General features: G+C 42.4%; 1 protein-coding gene across 3 annotated transcripts in view; it reads right to left on the bottom strand.

Annotated features, from left to right (window-relative positions):
• RELN (reelin) overlaps positions 1-18,966 on the bottom strand; it is a 300,760-nt gene that overhangs the window by 211,572 nt on the left and 70,222 nt on the right. For all 3 annotated transcript variants that reach the window (XM_064505385.1, XM_064505379.1, XM_064505392.1), the window contains exon 3: positions 4,758-4,893. In XM_064505385.1, the coding sequence (XP_064361455.1) occupies positions 4,758-4,893 (136 nt within the window). The remainder of the gene's footprint in view (positions 1-4,757; positions 4,894-18,966) is intronic.

Genomic DNA, 18,966 nt, shown 5'->3' on the forward strand with positions numbered 1-18,966 from the left:
GATATTTTATAAAAGGTCTTCTAAATATTTATTTATTAGCTATGGAAAGAATTTGGACAAAAAAAGAGAATAAGCAACAGTTTGCATATGGTGAGTGTGAAAAAAGGGTCATTGCCTGGTCTTGCACAGAAGCTCCAGTGACCTTTTCCGAAGAAACTCAGGCTGCACGCTATCCCTTTCCCAGGGAAACTGCGGAGAGGGCTTGCAGAGCGAAACGCTGAGCGTGAGCAGAGGTGTGCAACTCCATCAGGCAACGTGGCAATCAGCCTCTGCAGTCACACAGCCCTGTGTGTAATAGCAACACCTGGACTACAACAAATTGTAAAGACAAGGAATATTGGGGGGAAAAAAAAGGGAACTAGAGCTCTGGGCTGGCAAGTTGCAGTATGAAGTGTGAATGCCAGTTTGCCACGTCCCTGCATCTCCCTTGCCCACCTTCCTGCCAGAAGCCCTGAGCGCGGGGCAGGACAGTGCCCCCGTCCCTCCCCCTCTCCATCCCTGCCGCATCCCAGGTCCCTTCCCAAAGGACAAAAGCTCAGCTAACTCTGCTTGCCCTCCGTACTAGCAATGCTTTGGGTGTCCTATGTTAGTACATGAAATGTGGCCAGGAGCCGTCCTGGGCGCTGCGGCCAACTGGCATGGAATTACCCATGTCCGTGCTAGGGAACTGTCCTTCCCACCCACCGGGGCTGCTTGCAAAGTGCTCCCTGGAGACAGCCCGGGAACATCCAGCCCCTCCATAGCCATGCCTGGGAAAGGCTTAGTGGGCTGGTGGTTGGAAAGAGCCAAATCTATGCCAGGGAAATTTCTGGAAGTTTACTGGCATAGACAGTCATGCTGCAGGACCCAGGACCATTCCTGGCAACGCTCCAGCTTACTGGTGCAGCAGCCTTTCTCTCCCTGGCCACCGATCCTCATGAATCTGACTGTCCTGATATCCCAACATCTCTGTCAAATTTGATCGATTACGAAGACTGACTGACAACGTGACCCCATAAATCCTGTTTCTTGGGGGTTCAGTACCTTTCAGGACTGAGCACACCAAAAAGCATGGATGAAGTGCGAGGGAATTTTGCCCGTGACATCCATACAGTCACGACTCCCCTACGCAGATTATGCTTTCCTTTCACACTGGTACTGCAAAGTGTAACCTTCAATTTCTATCAAGTTACTTGAGATTATCACAGATTGAAGCAATAGCCAAACCTGCTTTAATAACTAAATGTAACCTTGCTATTCGTAGCAACCTTTAGGTGTTAGTAACCTTTAGGCATCTTAGCAATAAATATGCTCCTGATAAATTTAGTTGGGATTAAGGTGTGATAATCTCTGTTGCAAAACGAAAAAGCTCAATAATATAATAAGAAATTATATTTCAATACATTACTTAGAAAACTGAAAATAGCAAAATATTCCAGCTCTACACTTTCATCACTGAAACTCAATCCTGGCATGTAAGATGGCCATCTGCATTAAAATAATTACAGTACAATGATTTCACTGTCATTAATTTAAGCATGAATGACCCTAACCTGAGCTTTCAACATTCTCTTTTCCTGCATATTTGTAGCCTGTACTCCCAATGGAAGCCAATGGCACAGTTAATAAAAGCTGTGCAAAGTCCCGTTGGAGATTTGACTGGTGGCTTTTGTCAAGTTCCTCCCTGAGAAATGTCCAGGGAAAGGTATCAACATTTCAAAAATTCCACCGCCAATGCTGGCACTAATTAATAACCTTATTATCCGTCCCTGGAGAGGCCAAAGACTAATGAGCTCATCTGAATCATAGATGTATTGGCAACAGTGTGGGAAGTTTTCACCTTTGCTGCTCTGTTGACAGGGTCTGTGAATTACCATTCAGATATTTTAGTTCATATTAAATGTGTTAAAAATTGTATTACTATTTGCAGACATTTTTAATTCATATTAAATTTAAAATAGTCAAGCAGTTAAAGTCAGTGCCAAGCATTAAAAAAATCTTTTTTATGTTAACTATTTGCTGTAGAGAAGCAAATGGAGAGGAACAAGGCAGACCAACTCTCTGAAAGCCTGGAAGTCAAAAAATTGTGTAAGGTAGGCAGACTAACACTGCACAAAAAAATAAATAGCTTTGTTTACACCACCTTGTGATTTAGTAGGCATGGAAAACAGTAGTTGAGGCAAGAAAGCGTGGGCAGCTGAATTAAGAATGGGAAGGAGGATTAAAGGTAAAATATATTTCTCCTCCCTTCAATTCCTGCTTCGGCTGATGATCACATTTCCCCAGAAGTCTTGGAGCCAGGTGTAACGCCAGAGTAAACGCTGACTGCAGGGATGCTGAGCCTATCCGTTCTTGTCTGCATTTGTCCTACCGCATACCAGATTGATATAAGCTGCATTGTTTTGCTCACCCTTCAAAGACAAACTGGTATCACCCACGGAGCACACTTATACCGCACGTCGAGGCACTCCGCAAAGCCACTGGGACCGCGGGGTGCCCGGCCGGGACCCCACCAGGATGCTCCCGCGCTCGCCCGTCCCCTGGGCACAGGGAGCACTCAACCTTTCCAGCCTCAGGAATAGCAAGGAAAGACAGTTGCGGTGGCTCTGCACCCAAACTACTGATGTACTTACGTTTACATCCACTCTGCAAATTATGTAGTCAGGGGTAAGTTCAGATTTCAGATATATAGTTCTGTAGACTGCAATCCAGCTAAAAACTTCACTGACATAGTACAATAAGCAGTGTTTGTGAAGAGGCAGTAATTACATGTTATTGCTTATACAAACAAGGAATTAAAGGCTGGATTTCTAAAACTGTTCAGTGCTGACCTAATTCTGTTCCCACTGAAGCCAGTGATGAATCTTCCATTGATTTCGGTGGAAGCAGAGATAGGCAACCACTCAGTGCCTTAGAAAAAGTCTCTGTAATTCTGCTTAAATGTGAATATGCAGTTATAGTGCTCTTTGTATTTCTACAGAGCTGTCCTTCAGCTCTCCTTGAACAGGAACAAATAGAATATGGACAAAATAATCGGTAAGACCAAAATGAATAACTGTTTACAAATTACCCTCAAAATTTGAAATGGAAGGTCAGATGTCATATAGATATGCTCACAGTCTCTATGCAAGATGGGACCAACAATTATTTCTTGAGTACAGGGGAAAAACAAACATCTGAGAAAGAGAGGGAGTAAGCAGGAGTCTGCAAGAAAGACACAGATCTCGTATCCTCATTTGGCATTTTTCTCAGCCAGCTCAAAGTACAAAATCTATCTTTTACAACCAGATCAACTATGGAAATTGGGGAGGAATTGAAGTATAAAATCCACAGATTTTCTAGAGAGAGGCTAACCATTTTATGAGGCTAACCTTTCTGACGTAGAAGTTAAGTAAAACAGGAACAATATTCCCTCAACACTGGCTTTTGTCAGATAGTGAATGGGAATCTTAAATATTATAAATAGCTTCTCTGGTACCTTGTAGAAGTCAATGAGGAACCAATGTATTCTCAAAAGTCTGTTACCACTCATGAAAACCATTTTTTCCCCCAGTTTCCCTTTGAGATTTAAAATGAAAAAGAGAGCTGGAAATAAAAATGTCTCAACACTGTCATTGCCGTTAATAATATGTTGTAATGGAATAGGAAACAACATGCATTAGGTACGAAAGAGGGATATTAAACACACAGCTTGGCTTGTCAATGACTGCTATGTTCACCATCCTCAACGTAGGTTCTCAAACCAGTCAGTCACCCATTTGTTCCTTTTTGCTATATGTTAAACAATAAAACAACTTGATTTTGTGGGATGCTGTTACCTGCAGTTTCCCGGTATGGATAGAAAGGAAATAAAACTCATTTGGAGCAGGATTTGTTTTGACAAACTGAACAGTAACAGAAACACATCAAAGGTCTCACACTCTAAAACATTGCAACTGTTCATCTATCTACGGAGCAATCTGACTCCTATTGTGCGAATGGGTCCAGCCTGAAATATTTTCTGTTTTCAATCCCACTCTAGATATACTTTCTCTCTCACATCTTATTTACCAAGATTTCAGGACAAATGTTTAGAAAACACTTTAAAGTAAAAAAATAGTAACAGTATAAAGATTCAAGTACAGCACAGCTAATAATTCATGTTAGCTATACTATTTTGTTGGCATTTAATATGATATCATCAAACAATTATTCAGGGCTTTAAAACAAATTAATAGAAAAACTCACCTGCAGTAAGAATATCCTCTGTTTTTTTCAGATAATAAACTAGCTGAATTAAACAGAAGTTAAAATTGCTACTTGAGTTTGATAGATTTCTCGCATTTTATGTTGAGGTTTATGATCTAAGTGATATCAAAGAACCTGTGAGGTTCTAACTCTTATTAAATGCAAAAGATAAAAAATTAGGTCAATGTAAATGGGATATATATGCAAAGAATCAATAATATGATTAATAACTAAGAGGAATCAATATATATTCAAATGTTAGGCTTTCAAATCCTGATGCACTCATACATTATGTTTCTGATGGCATGCTACACTATATAAAGTTATCTCGTTCTTACATGCTTTGAAGCATAAAGCCCTAATATGCTCAGAAACTCATCAGCCAGGAAGAACACAAAGTTCTTACTTCTTGTTACAGCTTGCATTTGCAGGACTGACTCCTTGATCCAGCTACAAGGTCATAGTGCAAGCAGATCATTTTGTTATTTCCAGAGGGACTATTTTCTCTAGCCACGGACCCCTGCAGGACCGTTACCGTGGTGTATACGTACATGAAGTTCACACAGCCCGTCCCCGCCGGAGGAGCAATCCAGACAAAACTGAGATTGGTCGTCGGGAGATGGCTCACGTGCGATGCAACCACGCTGCACATAAACTGATTTCCAAACTGGTGGTCAGACATAATTCCTACGAGAAAGACACAGGGAAGATAAACAGTAACACGTGTTAATGGCTCGTTGCAAGGTTCTAACAGGCAGAGTAAGATACCCACCATGGATTTAATCATGGCAACATGGAATGAAAAAAAAAAAAAAAGAGTATGCCATCACACAATTAGAATTAATGCCAAAGAAAACACTGGACTTGGCCTTTGCTTGAGCCAAGGCTGACTTTGGCGCAATGAATTTACTATCATTATTCTTCATGAAACAAATACCAAAGGAATTATTTGCATTTTTAAAGGAGGAAACTGGACTGCAGCTACTGTATAACCATGTCATTCCATTACCCGTTTTACATGTTGCAGATCTAAAAGAAAGTAAAATCTGAAGAAAAAAGGCTACACTTTCATAAGCAAAATGAAGCTTATAGGGAAAGGTATTATCTTTTATTAGACAGACACATCTACTTGGGAAAAAGCAGATGAGCTTTGGATTCATGAACTCTTCTTCTGATCTGAAATAAAAGCAGCAACCTTCAACCAGTTTTACCAGTATATATTCTTTTGAATTTTTTTGAAACAACCTTTAATACATGGGTAAATGTGGATGTCTTCTATTAATCACTCTCTCTGGAATACACTGTAGTTCATCATTAGATAAAAAAAAGTAGAGCTTTTAAACAAAGCAACAATATCAGTTGGCAACCTTCCCCCCCCCCCCCCCCCGCAGAGCCCCTCTGCAATTTCCTACAAATTAGTGCAAATGTGGTTGTTTAATACCTTTAAGCTTGAATCCTACTCAAGTTAATTATTACACCTTTAATCCTAGTACATTAAACAATAAATATTGAAACTATTCTTTTGAATGCACCTATGGGAAGGAAATGCCATGTACCCAATTACTTCAAATAGTGAACCCTTCAGTGCAGAAAACAGTTAGATAGTCTAAAAACACTGCTAGTATGATCATAAAGAAGAGCATATGGTAGCAGGTACCTACATGCTCAAAAAGGTCCCTGTTAGTTGTTACGTGATCGTATTTCAGAAAGTTTATGTTGGCTGGTATTTTTTGTATTCACTTATTTCAGTTCAAACAAAAAGAGATAACTAAAACTTATCTCTACTTCTCAGAACCCTCAACAACTGTTTTTAAGGGCAATTCTTCTGAAATGCAAATGCAGCAATTTTTCTTAAACCCTCACCGATCCAAATGTGGAAAGCGTTTACAAGCAAGAGATTTTCACCAAGGAGGCGGACGAATCCTTGCTAACACAAACATGCTGCTCCACCTTGTGCCTCTCCAGGGACTGCAGTGCCAGCAGTACTGTTCATAGCGGGGGGCTGCCTTGCAAGCAAGTCATTTCGCATTTTATAGATCACAATAGATCCACATCTGCAATTCCACTCATGTTCTAGTGAGAATCACAGAATATAGCTCAGGGTTAGATATATTATTTACCCTGAGGGCTATTAAATTCTAAACCAGCTTCAGTTTTTTTGGAGAAATGGAGCCACAGTGAATTCTGTCCCAGAGGTGACAGGAGGGAGTGGATGATGGCAATGATGCCCATATCTTTTACAAATGATCATCACCTTCTAACTCACGATTTTCAGTCAGTTCACCACTGAAGCATACATATAAGACCTTCCAACTTCCACACGGGTTAAATACGCTAGTGACCCTAAAGCCTGTTGCGTTGGGATGGTCACGGAGAAGAGGCTCAGGCTCCTCTGGAGCACAGCAGGAGGGGAATCGAGGGATATGCTGTTTTACTGACTCATCTCTGTTTATTTCAAGACATTAGACGCACACGAGGTTTGGTTATCTCTTGTCAGCCTTACTACCACTGATGTTTTTTTCTCTTCCCTGGCATGTTGGGAGGGATGGCATTAATACCCTCAAAGCAAGCTGCTTGACTGGTCCTGAGGCTCGCTGCCCTGTTCCCGTTGCTGAGACTGATCCCGCTGCCCCCTGCGGAGACAGTGGTGTCCAAACGTACGCCCAGACAGCATCGGGTGCTCGCAGGGTCAGTGGTGATTAGACAACTACTTTGCTTTTGTTGAGGGTGAAAGATGGTAACACTGCTTCTTTCCCAGAGTTGTGGATCTTCTCCTTCTCTCTTTGAAGTCTGTGCTAAAACTAGTTATTTCAGTGATGTGGGATTGGGTTGTTGGGACTGATGCAGACCACGAGCTCACACCTATCATCATTCCTGGCTGCATAATGGGAAACAGCCAGCTACAGACTTTAGCAGGTTAATTAAATGAGAGGGGCTGTCAGGGGAGAAACAGGAACAGCCCTTCAGTTTGAAGAAATCCCACTTTCTACAGAGGGACCCAAATACAGAGCAGGGCTAAGACTACCGCAACCACATCCCTCAGCTGGGGACAGGCACACCAGCTTGGGAAATGTGACCACTTCCCTCTCGGCAGCAACTTGTGAGTTAATGAATTCCGTAGGTTTCAGGCAGTAGGCTGCAAAAATGCATCTAATATATCAAACACATATAACATCTGTGGAGAATTTCTTTTTCCTTTGATTTACAGTTTATAAAAAGAACAACTTTGCAGTGACTAGAATAAATTCTTAACAATGAAAAACAACTCATTCAATTTTTTACAGAAGTAGTCAATGAATTGCACAGAGAATACTCAGAATTCTGATTTTATCCATTCATTATCATTTTTACATTAAAAGCAATCAGTCCTCATCTGCAGGACCTTTACTGGATACATCAACTCTATTTTGGAGTTCACTGGCTTCAGATTATTTCAAGAAAATGAAATATTGAAACAAGTGAATGACATAGCGATATTAGAAAAAAAATCTTTTTTTTTGATGATTAAAAGCAATTTTTATATTGAAAAAGGGAACATAAAAATCATACAGATGCCAAAAATGGAGAAATGCAACTGCAGCTAAGGACTCCTGAAAATAAAATATAGAGTATGTTATCTCCACCTCTTGTTTCTAGTCCTTTTGTAGTCCCCTGCTACAGTAGGCACCAGTTTCCTTCTCCTCCATTCCCCTCCCCTACCAGGCAAGCTGCTTCCCAGACAGAACATTTGCACCATAGAAAAAACCCAAGGCAAATGTGAAACAAGCTTCTGCTGCAAAAAATAAACTGAATGCAAGACAACCCTGATTACATACAAAACAAAAGGGTGTCTTGCAGGTTCCTCAGACAACTTCTGCTACAGAGCATGCCTGATTTTCAGGTGTGTGGCTCAGGTCCACGTTGGTCTAATGGCATCTCCTGCCATGTCCTATTGTCCAGTGCAATTATATATATTCAAGTTATTGTTTAAAAAGGCAATAATCTTAAGGTGGTATTTCAAGATCTGTCTGTATAAAACTGCACAACCAGTTTTGCAAATGATTGAGTGTTTCCTGGGCATTCATTTAATATATAAATGTTCAAAGGCTTGTGACAGTTGGTATCCACAGCTCTAAAATGTGCTACATGCAAGGAAGTCATTAGCATCCCTCTGAACTCCTTTTCTCTTGTTTTTTACAATGTGCACTCATCATACTGAGGTGTTTCAGACACCCGCACTGTCTAGCTTCTCCATCCCCTAAAATTTCTGTGCCTTTAGGAGTCCCAGTATAATCATTCAAACCCCAGACATGCTTTGTACCTGCAAACAGCTCTGCAGGGAGAGGAACTAGACGTGCTCAGCCCCCCTCAAGATTTTGCCCAGAAGTTGTTTTTATTGTGGAAAGTTCCATAATTTTAAAAAATGTGCTTAGTCCTATTCAATGCACTATTTATAGTCACTGAATCAAAGAACTGCTATGTCAAAAGTTAGCTTAAATACAGGAACTCCAGGAATGGTCTAATGGTACAGACAATGCAGAAAGATTCACATCTGTTTCTGCTTTCTAAGTCTAAGAAAAGTAGATATGTAGTAGCCATGAGTTACACATGATAATGCTGCTTATTTAGAAAACAGGATGCTAAACAAGAACCTGAGAAAAGTATCTCATCTGCATGTCAAGGTCCTTGGCAAATCCTTCACCAATGCAAAATCTCAACAGGTAGGCAGCCTACCATTTCTTATTTATTACATGAACTCAGTATGACAGCAAAGGAAAGGGTTAAATATAGCTGTAAAATGAATGAACGCATTTTCTTTTTGCTGCTTCCAAAGCGATCATCTGCTGTATATTTCCATTTTCAAGGTTATGAGTAAGAGTGACAACAAAACACTAAACAAGAAATATCGATGAAATACCAAGAAAATAAAGCCATAAAGGCTAAATCATTCCTAATTAGTAAATAGTAAATTTAAGTCAAAAACAGACACCTTCAAATTAGATTTTACTTTATGTAAAAATGAAGTACCTAGTGCTAGGAGAAGCCCGTTCCCTCAGGAAACAGAGCTGGGGACTGACATTGTCCACGCAGGCTCTAGCTTCTCCGTAGGGCGATCCACAAACCCGCGAGATGAGCACGGCTCTGCCTGGGGCACCTTGCAGGGAGCGAGGTGAACAGCGCTGAGCCAGAGCGTCCATCCCACGCGGCGGCTAATGCAGCCGAACCAGAGCCTCGCTTCTCCCGAGCAGCATCGGGAGACCTTTTCTGGGAGGGGGTCCTGGTGCCGGAGAGTTCACTTTTTTCAAAATGGAGAGATGCTGGTAGCCATGTTTTTTATAATAATTCTTAATATATTTTTACATAATTTTAGAGCACTCACTAGGGCAGAGATCTTACACCCACACTCCATTCCCCCCAGTAGCATGTCTTCTCTACAAAGTTGAAGGTTAATCTTATAGACAGGTGCCCCCACTCTCCTGTTAAAGTTAAGACCACACTACTCGCTCGGATGCAGGAGGTCTGGGACAAGTCAAGCGACTAAGGACAAGGAGCCACTCTTTTGGCTAAAGCCCTCAGGACGGAAGGGCTAGGACAGGTCTCCAGCACCGCTGCAGAACCGGGGTCCTCCGGCAGGCTGCGGGAAAGCTGCTTGTCTCTCCGCACCGTCTGGGCTGCAACAGAGGTTGCGCCATTGTCAGGCAGGTCTGGACCAGAATTCACCGAAATCCAAGCGTAGGCCCTAGGGAAAATTTTGGGCTAATGTCTATCCACTGAATGTATATAAGTGCCTAGCGCATTTAAGAGCTGCTGGAGCTGCAGCTTGCAGACCCCATTTCCAGAGTGAGGCACCTACATTTGTCCTATGTCTGTTTGGATGTTTAAAGGACCTTTTTGATCCTTACCTGTTAACACATGTGAAAAATGAAAAGTGTGTTTTCCTTGAAAGCTATAGTGAGGGAAGAATGGTTTCTTTTTGGTTGCTGGAAGAATATTCCGGAAACATCCTTAAATTATCAGCCCCTTTCAGGGCTCCGAAAGGCAAGTCTTAAAATCCTGAAGTAGTGGCAGGAAAGAAATAGAGTTTCTTCCTGATTTTTTTAATACAAATATGTGTTTAGGAAAAACATCAGTAATCTGCATTATTTCTTTACTAGGAATAAAGAACTATCTGGAGTTGACTACCATCCTGTTTTTGTTTCTAAAACATGAATACAAATGTACAATCGTAAGCTTATTTTTCAACCTGGACTCAAGCAGGTAGCCAGTTAGAGGCAACCAAATTACTCGTGCTGGTCCCCTTCAGCGCGGAGAAAGGTGCAGAATCCAGCCCTGAGTGAATCGCACTCACTTAGCTAAAATATGCTGCTGATGATTGATTTTTCTGGATGATTACGTCCTGCTTCACAGGAAAAACACACATCTAGTTTGATAGAATACAACAGACTGCTAAAGCACTTGCTGGCCCCTGTGATCAATTAAAGGTCAGGATGTCTTGATAAATTATTAAATATTATGAAGAAAGAAAAGACCAGCAATTCGGTCAGATGTGTTTTTCCACTCAGAAATATATCACCTTTATCCTTCTCGAAGCCGTGTGTTTATTTCACTATCGTTATTACTCCTTCATTATTAAATAATAGATCCTTTCAGTATACGCAACGTCGGGGAAAATACATCTACAGGCCAATAAGAACAGTAGAAAAAGAAAAAATAAGCATATAACAACTTAATAAAGTCTGTCACTAAGAGCCTTAACTCCTTTTGTAGACAGGAACCACCGAGAGCTCGGATACAGCAATGTGATCCTCGTGGGGGTACGACTGCGCGCAGGGAACTCGGACGTGGGACAGGAAGTATTTGTTCTACAACCTTTTGCTACATGCATAACGTTTGAATGTGTTTTTTTCGTAGTTACGGAAACAACAATTTACTGCAACTTCCTGTTTGAATTTCATTCGCAATTTGGGATCCAGGTGGGAAGCAGATTGGGTTAGGATGTTTTGATGCTAACAGGAGTAGAGCTTTATGCCCACATTTTTTGATTACTTACTGAAGTGAGTAGTTCAGTAGAAATACAGATTTGCAAGGATGAACCTTTAATGTACGGACTTACAAAATTTATTCTGAAAGAGAGAACACTTTTGCTTAATCTCTCCTTTAATGTTCTACTTTTAGGGGATTGTTAATCAAAACTTTTGAGCAGCCCTTTGTCAGAACCCACTTAGGGGTATAATTTCATCTCAGGGATTTATGAGTGCCGGTCTCATTAAACCTAACGGGAGTTACACATATGGAAATTCTGGTGCTCGGGGAGGAGAATATCCCCTCCCATTTGCATAATTCCCCCAGACGCTGAATGAGCCCCTTGTGCGAGTGTGATATGCCTGCGTGAGTCCGTGGGGTGGGGGCTGTGAGAGCCTGATCTCCAGCGCGCCGGCGGTTTAAGGGTGTTCATTGTCAGGAAGGATGAGAGGACAATTTACGGCCGAAGTCTAAGTGCTCCATTGAGAACAACACGGTGCTAAATGCTCTAAGGCAAGCAGATTTAGTAATAGTAAACAGGGACCAGCAGTAATATAAATAGAAAATGCTAATGACCTACTGCATTGCTGAAATACAGAAGAAGAAAAATCTCTTTTTAAAGGCTTGAGCCAAAACCAAAATGTATTTTAAATGTTCCCTAACAGGCCCAGCACGTGTTTTATAATAGCAACTTTATAATTTTTTTTATAGCAACCTGTAAGGCTGATACCTTCACTCTGTACTAGCTTTTTCATAGGTCTAATTTAGCAGTGTATTCCAGTTTACCTCTCTTTCCGAAAAGCAGCTGTTCCTGCTTTGCATTCACTTACTCTTTTTTTAGTTATTGTATTTAGTTCGTGAGTCTCTCATCCATATGAGCGACTCTGGTATGACTTCCTGAAAATATTGCATTATTCTGAATCTTTTCATTTTGTAAACTTGAGCATGTCTCCCAGAAGTCAAACATCAGACGTACCGCTTGATAGGTTTTGTATCAGTGACAAACGTGACAAAGGACCGCTGTGTCGTAGTGTCAGACATCTGCTCCCACCAGATTCGTTCTCACATGCTTCTCCTTGGGGTAGGGACAATTCACGCAGGCAGCATTCAAGCCAGTGGAATTGCCCTGAATTTACTTTGGTAGAAGTGAAACTCAAAACTGGCGGATTTACCTGGGAAAACCATACTGACCGTTCACTCAGAGCCGTGAATGGACCAAACCTTTCTGCTTACTGACATAAGCGACAACAAATAAAACATTGCTGTGCAACAAATAAATAGAAAACAACTCCATATCTCAATAAAAATGTAACCCCAACCGTTATTTACAACACAGACACATCCTGTTTGGATCTTTAATGTATCCTTTCCAAGGTGTAGTAGCTTCCCCAAAAAAAAAGAAAAAATCAAACCATCTCAGCCCCAGCTTCTAGTCGTGCTCTGCTGAGCGCTTTGCATACTAACAACACCGGTTCTCTGGCCGTACTGTCTTTGGTGACACATCCTAATAATCCTGCTTGATTCATATATATTCTAGTATGACTAATTGGGGTAATGGCTTCAAGATTTTACCTACAAAACCCTAAGTCTCTCTTTAATTTATTTTAAATGAACTTAATAGTTTCTGGCAGCAGTTTCCCTTGTAACATGTTTCCTCTATTTTGATCCTTTGCCCACAGACATATTTTACATTTGCCTACATTACTGTTACTGGCTTAGTCACTTAAGGATGGACTTGGTACCGGGAATCTCCTTCACACTTGCACTGTCTCCAATCATGTTTTATACCTCTGTTATTGACATAATCAGTGAACTTTGATGTTTTAAAATTAATAGCTTCCTCCAAAATAAATTATGTCCAGTCAAACCAATCAATAAGGATATCGATATAATGGAACCAGAGGGAATTCCATAGAAATCTTTTTCCAGCTGGAGAATTTATCATTTACAGACATTTAACACTTCTTGCTCTGGAGAGTTTCTGCTCAACAAATTATTCTATTCTATTCCACAACTCCTTATCTCAAACAGTTTGAAAGTCAACTCGAGAGCATGCACAGTGTGCAACAACCGCAGCATGTACTTCACCAGCCATGGCTACAGCACCTTCAAAGAATGCTCCAAAGCTCCTGACCTAAACTTTCTTCACTTACATCAGCAATGGCTGCTCTAATTAAAGGTGTTCCTCATCTCCAGCTGTGTCTTACAGCACACACTATAAAAAGCTGGAAAATTGTGATTAGCAGGTATGCTTAATTAAACCAGTGTTGTTGGCTGACAAGATATAGTTTGGGACACATCCTGAAACTTAGTAATATTTATTCAGAGAAGTAGTCCTAGAGGTGCACCAGGTTTTCTCACTCTCTGCCCTCCCGAAGGCTCAGGGTACAGCAGCCTCGATGGTGCCTGGGGTCAGCTATGTAAGGTCTCCCCCGCCCCGTCTCACCTGGTGGGACACCAAAGTGACCTGCAGTACGGCCATTCCCAGAGCCTCTGGGAGGTCTGGTGGGCAAGAACGTCTCATAAAAACCTCCATTAACTTGAGCAAGAGTTACTAAGATTTCTACTCCAGAAAGGAGCTACACATCTGATGGGGAAAACCCAATTATGGCAACAACAGAATATGGTTTTGTTTACCTTCATACATTTAAACATGGCCAACCGCTACAACATGCTCAATTTGTAAATACTATTTACAGTTTCTATAACATTATGTTCAGAAGCACAGAATTTTGCGTGGTGTAGGATGAGGCGATAAGCACGTTTCGTTCAGTAGTCTACTTCAGTGACGCTGGGACACGGGTTTCCCCTCGTGAGAGCTGAGGAAATAGTCACAAGTTCCTCAGGATTTACAAATATAAAAAATAAAACTGCAAGTAAACCTGCTTAGTGGGCACCATGGTCAGAAGTTATGCACCATGTTGTCAGCCTCTGTAAAGAGATAAAGCTAATTGAGAAACTACTGGTGGGGAGAGAATTGGGAGAGGAAATGTGGTTTTGTGGGTTGAATGGAGGAATTGCAACTGAAATTGCCAGTCCACAGTTCTTTTTCTGAAACTATGCTGAGATTCAACGCCGCTGATTAAAAAAACAGTATCACTGGCCAGTTCACATTAACCAGTGGAAGAGAGCACAGCTCTTCATATAGGTTCCATAAATATTCTGATGTATTACGGCAAAAACTTAATTTTGCCTCCTCTATAACCACAGATCTATTACATTCACAGTGTTTAAAGTGTAATAAAGGATCAGCTCTTTTCTATATTCTTCACCATTTGCTGCTCCAAAAAAACCAAAACAACCTCCCTTAAGTCTGCAGCTTTGAGAAGAGGGTTGTGATGGGCTTGCCGGAGTGCGTGGTCACCCAGCAATGCGCTCTGGGGTGGAGGGACCTCGGGAGGCTCAGGCAGCTTGCACGCCTTCAAGCAGCAAGCAGGATGTCCTCTCCGAGCTGGCGATATTCCGGCATGGAAAGCCTGGAAGGGAGTTTAGTCTGATCTACTGCCACTCTGCGTGCAAAGTACCTGAAAGCAGCAGAGCAAATGCCTTTCGTGCCATCGTTAGGTTTAAAAAGGGAGAGCTGCAATGTGCCACGGTGCAACGTCAGCGGTAAGAACAGCCACGGGAACGCAGCCACGGCAGCACTGGCGGCATCTACCCTGGGAAGCTAAGAGCGGGACGAAGCGTGCTGAGCCCAGCGACTGGCTTCTGCCTGGGCTGCACGCTGTGCTTGAAGCATCCATGCTACCTTAAGGAGAACTGGTTTTGGGTGTGCTCTGCACCCACCCGAAAGGGATGAGTAAGACCTGGACGTGGGCTACAGCACAAGCGAGCCTTTATACGCGCACTCAAACGTGTGTCTGTGTATGAAGAGCACGGATGGGAGGCAGGTGGGAGCCCTGAGGCGACAGCAAGCGTGGCTTTGAGAGCGGCCCGAGACCCGCGCCGAGCTGCCAGCGCAGCAGGGACCTGCTGCAGGGGCACGGCAGGGTTGTAACACCCCAGTGCTGGCTATGCATGGGGTCACCTTTCTGTCACCCGTGGAGGAACACCAGGGCAAACAGGGTCTATCAGCCCCATTTTTTGCTGAGGCAGAGGTGGCATTTGTGATACTCAGCTGGAACGGAGTTGAATTCTGGAGTTAAAGAATCAAAGTGTTTTCCCACTACATATTTCTCAAACTTTCTTTCATCACCAAAGCAGAAGTACCGGCTACGATTTGCTGATGTCTGTGGTATTTTTACCAGTGAAAAAAATTCTCCTTATCCAAGAACACCCAAACAGTTCCTTTAACTCTTTATGCATCTTTAATACCTTTTTCTATGATGACTGCAAGACAAAACAGAAAACTGGAAGGCGATTCCTGCAGAATCTGGCAATTGCTGTTCTCTTTCCCTTGTGAAATGCCAACAGTCTACTTAGCCTCCTGTCATATTTTAAAACGGGAATGATCACACTCTATAACTTTACGCTATATCTCTCTCACTAATCAACAATGCGCTATAACGTTGAGAGTATTTAATTAAGTAGGTTACTGACGAGGAGTGGTGTGCCCGTCAGTTTGAATGTCTGCCCGCTGAAAGCAGAATGTTACCCAGCAAGAAGAAAATCGCTCAGAATTCAATTAGCAGGCTAACAAGAACAGCAGCAAAACTTTTAGGAAGCAAATCTAAACACAAAAGTTCACACACCGAACCAGGCAAGAACAATCACAGCCAGCAAGCACAGAGGGAGTGCAAATGAGTACTCAGTCACTTCCATATTACTATTTTTAACTCTAGTGAGAAAAAAATCGCGTATCTATCTGGTGCCGTGCCCCTCAGCCATATGGTATGTATTAAGACATACTTACTACAGACAGAAGATTGTAACACTGCACTTTTATTCCTATCTGACAACTCCTACTGTCAGTTAGGAGTAGCAAGAAAGCAGAGAAGTAATTCTGCATTTCACTCCTCTGCCTGCAACTTACTTCTTCTAGACATAATATTATCAACCCCAAATAGGCAAGAGCAAATCCAGCTCTGGTGTAAGAAAGGCAAATAAAAGAAAGCTACCTAGAACAGCAACCTTCTGCTAAACTCTCAGTCAATGTAAACAGAGATTTTGTGGAAAGACTGTTGTTATCGAAGTCTTTGTCCTCGAAAGCGCATTTTATGACTAACTCTTAGAAGCTAATCTTCTTGAGCCATTTCGTGTTCAGTATAGGATGTTAAAATGCTATCCTCAGAGTGCCGTAACCGGGCCACTTTTCGGCTCGCTCCGTCGCAGGCGTGTGGTCCTGGCACATCCCGTGAGGGCCGGCATGGGCTGGCCCGGCCGGGAGGATGCTGGAATCGCTCCCGCTGGCGTGCCACCGCCGCGCCGGACTGGCGGTAGGTATTTTGTGAGCCGCTGTCGGCTGCACGGGAGGTCACACGCACCAGGGGCTGCCCGGGGCCAAAGGCAAATCTGCCCCGGTGCTGCTGAGCGGTGGGAACCAACGCAGACCCGCAGGAACGTCCTGCTTAGAGCCATCCACCACGGCCCGACAGCTCCCTTGACCAACAAGAAGCCTATTTTTTGCTCAGATTTCCCTCCCATCAGTCCCAGTTTGCTCTGAGACCACAGCTCAGCTATGGCTCACTGCTGACTGGGGAGCTGGCTTACCGGTGCAGCCATTACATATTCCTAAGCATAATGTAAGCCAAGATATAGCTTAAAATTAGTTACAAAGCACTGAAGGAAAGACATTTTAAAGCAGCAAACTATATTCACCTCTGAAGGCTGGTCAAGGTTGATGTGATGGCAGCTAATCCTGCCCTGCCTGTGAAAGGTAGGTCTGCCACACAAATCACGGCAAAGGAGGGTGCAGGGGGCCTCGGCTGCGTATGCTCCAAACCAACTCATGGCTTTGCTGCAAAGCAGAAAGCTTTAGCCAATGCTATGGCAACAAGCGGGCTAAACAAGAACGCCATCACCTCTAAAAGGTCTGAGCGGCATTTCAAGACACATGACAGAAGCAGGAAAAACTTTTGGGCTCAGAGCTCTTTCTGTGTGACATCCAGGGGCTTCGGTGGGAGCCGAGCAACCTAAATGCTTCTGCTTTTGTGGGTCTTCGAACCAGACGATTGAGTTTAAACTTAAAGCTTAATTCATGAATGAATGTTAAGCTGAAAGCCTGCCTCTTCAAACAAACAAACCCGGCTGTGACTGTAGGAGGATAAATGTTGCAAGATTTCATTGCAGTTTTAAAAAGGATTTAAAAAATACAATAAGTCAAAGTAACAAACACACAAGGGACTTCTACTAGGGAGCAGCGGTCCCATTAGCATATAAAGTGAAGGCTAAAAATATGAAGATCAAAACACGGCTGTGCTTTTTGTCCTGCTAATCTACCCTTACCAAGAAAAATATGCCAAGGAGCTGCAGTCCTATGGCAAAGTTCCTCCCTTTATTATTCTTTTGCATCATAGCAAAATCAATAGGAAAGGGTGTAACAAAAGGAAAAATTTGACTCTAAATCTCTAGCTGTCTTGTCCACATTTTTTTTTTGCTTGTTCAAGGCAGATTAGCAGTTCAGAAAATGAGGAGGCTTTTTAATTTACATTAATCTCAGCCCTGCCATGTATGCAATTAAGATGTTTTCTCACTAGGACTTCCAGATGCTTTGTAGTTGTAATGCTTTCTCATACTGTAGTATCAGCTTTTGTGAGTATTAGCCCTTCTTCACACTTACATGTTGTTCTCTATTCTAATACACAGATTTTTGTGTGGTGAATGGTGGCTGTGGAAAGTAACAATGAATTTTGAATGGAACTAGTTCTTCTGGATTGTGTTCACCAATGATAGCAAAGCTAAAATTATATAATGAAGAAGCTATTTTTTGTAAATAATATACTTGGTAAATCTCAATAGATTAGGGAGTTAACAACTGATGTGCAAATGTGGGCCAAACATGCCAGATGGTTTTGACTGGAAAAATTTGGGGACATCTAAAGCCTGCTAATAGAGTAAATATTACTGTTCTCCTATGGTGTGGTGGCCAAACATCACTGAAGAAGGTGACCATATTGAATAAACTGTGTTGCCTGGGTATTTTCAATCCTAATTGAGTGAATCCCAATCCAGGCAGGACTGTTTGGAGTGAGGCTGCAGCAAGCACCATGGTGTGCTCCTGAGAAAGCTGCTCAGTGTCTACAGGTAAGCAAAGACTCAGAGGACCCAGGGATGAACCACACTTCCCACTTCCCAAAGAGGTGCCCATCTAGGAGAGAAAATGCAGGCACCCACCTAGGAGTACCTAGGACCAGCCAACTTGGACATTCACCAGCGAGATGCTCCAAATCCCTGCACAGGCTGCCAAGTGCGTCTGACCTGTCTCAGTTCTCCAGTGAGTGCCGAACACATGCTGAAGGGTATTTCACAGCTTTGTTTCAGAGCTGTTTATATGAAGTACTTCAAAACAGTCACTGAGACATGGAGCAGGGAGCGAGAATGGCTTTCTGCGCTGTAGGTGAGGCAAAGCGATTCACTCACTTCACCAACTAATTTCTAACTACTAATTCAAAGTAGAGCAATCCTCTCCAGAAAAAGCATGCTATACTTTTTCCCAATACTTAGGATACTCTTATGATCAGTGAAAGAGGTAAGTTTGAATATCCTCAAATGGAGGAAAAAAATGAACTTAATCCCCTGTACTCTTGGTGACTAGTTCAGTCATCAAGGCCTTATCTAGGAAGGGCATAGAGAGTTTAGCAAGACAGTGAGTCTAGCAAG

This window comes from Dromaius novaehollandiae, chromosome 1, assembly GCF_036370855.1.
Source record: "Dromaius novaehollandiae isolate bDroNov1 chromosome 1, bDroNov1.hap1, whole genome shotgun sequence".
In the NCBI taxonomy this organism is placed as follows: Eukaryota; Metazoa; Chordata; class Aves; order Casuariiformes; family Dromaiidae; genus Dromaius; species Dromaius novaehollandiae.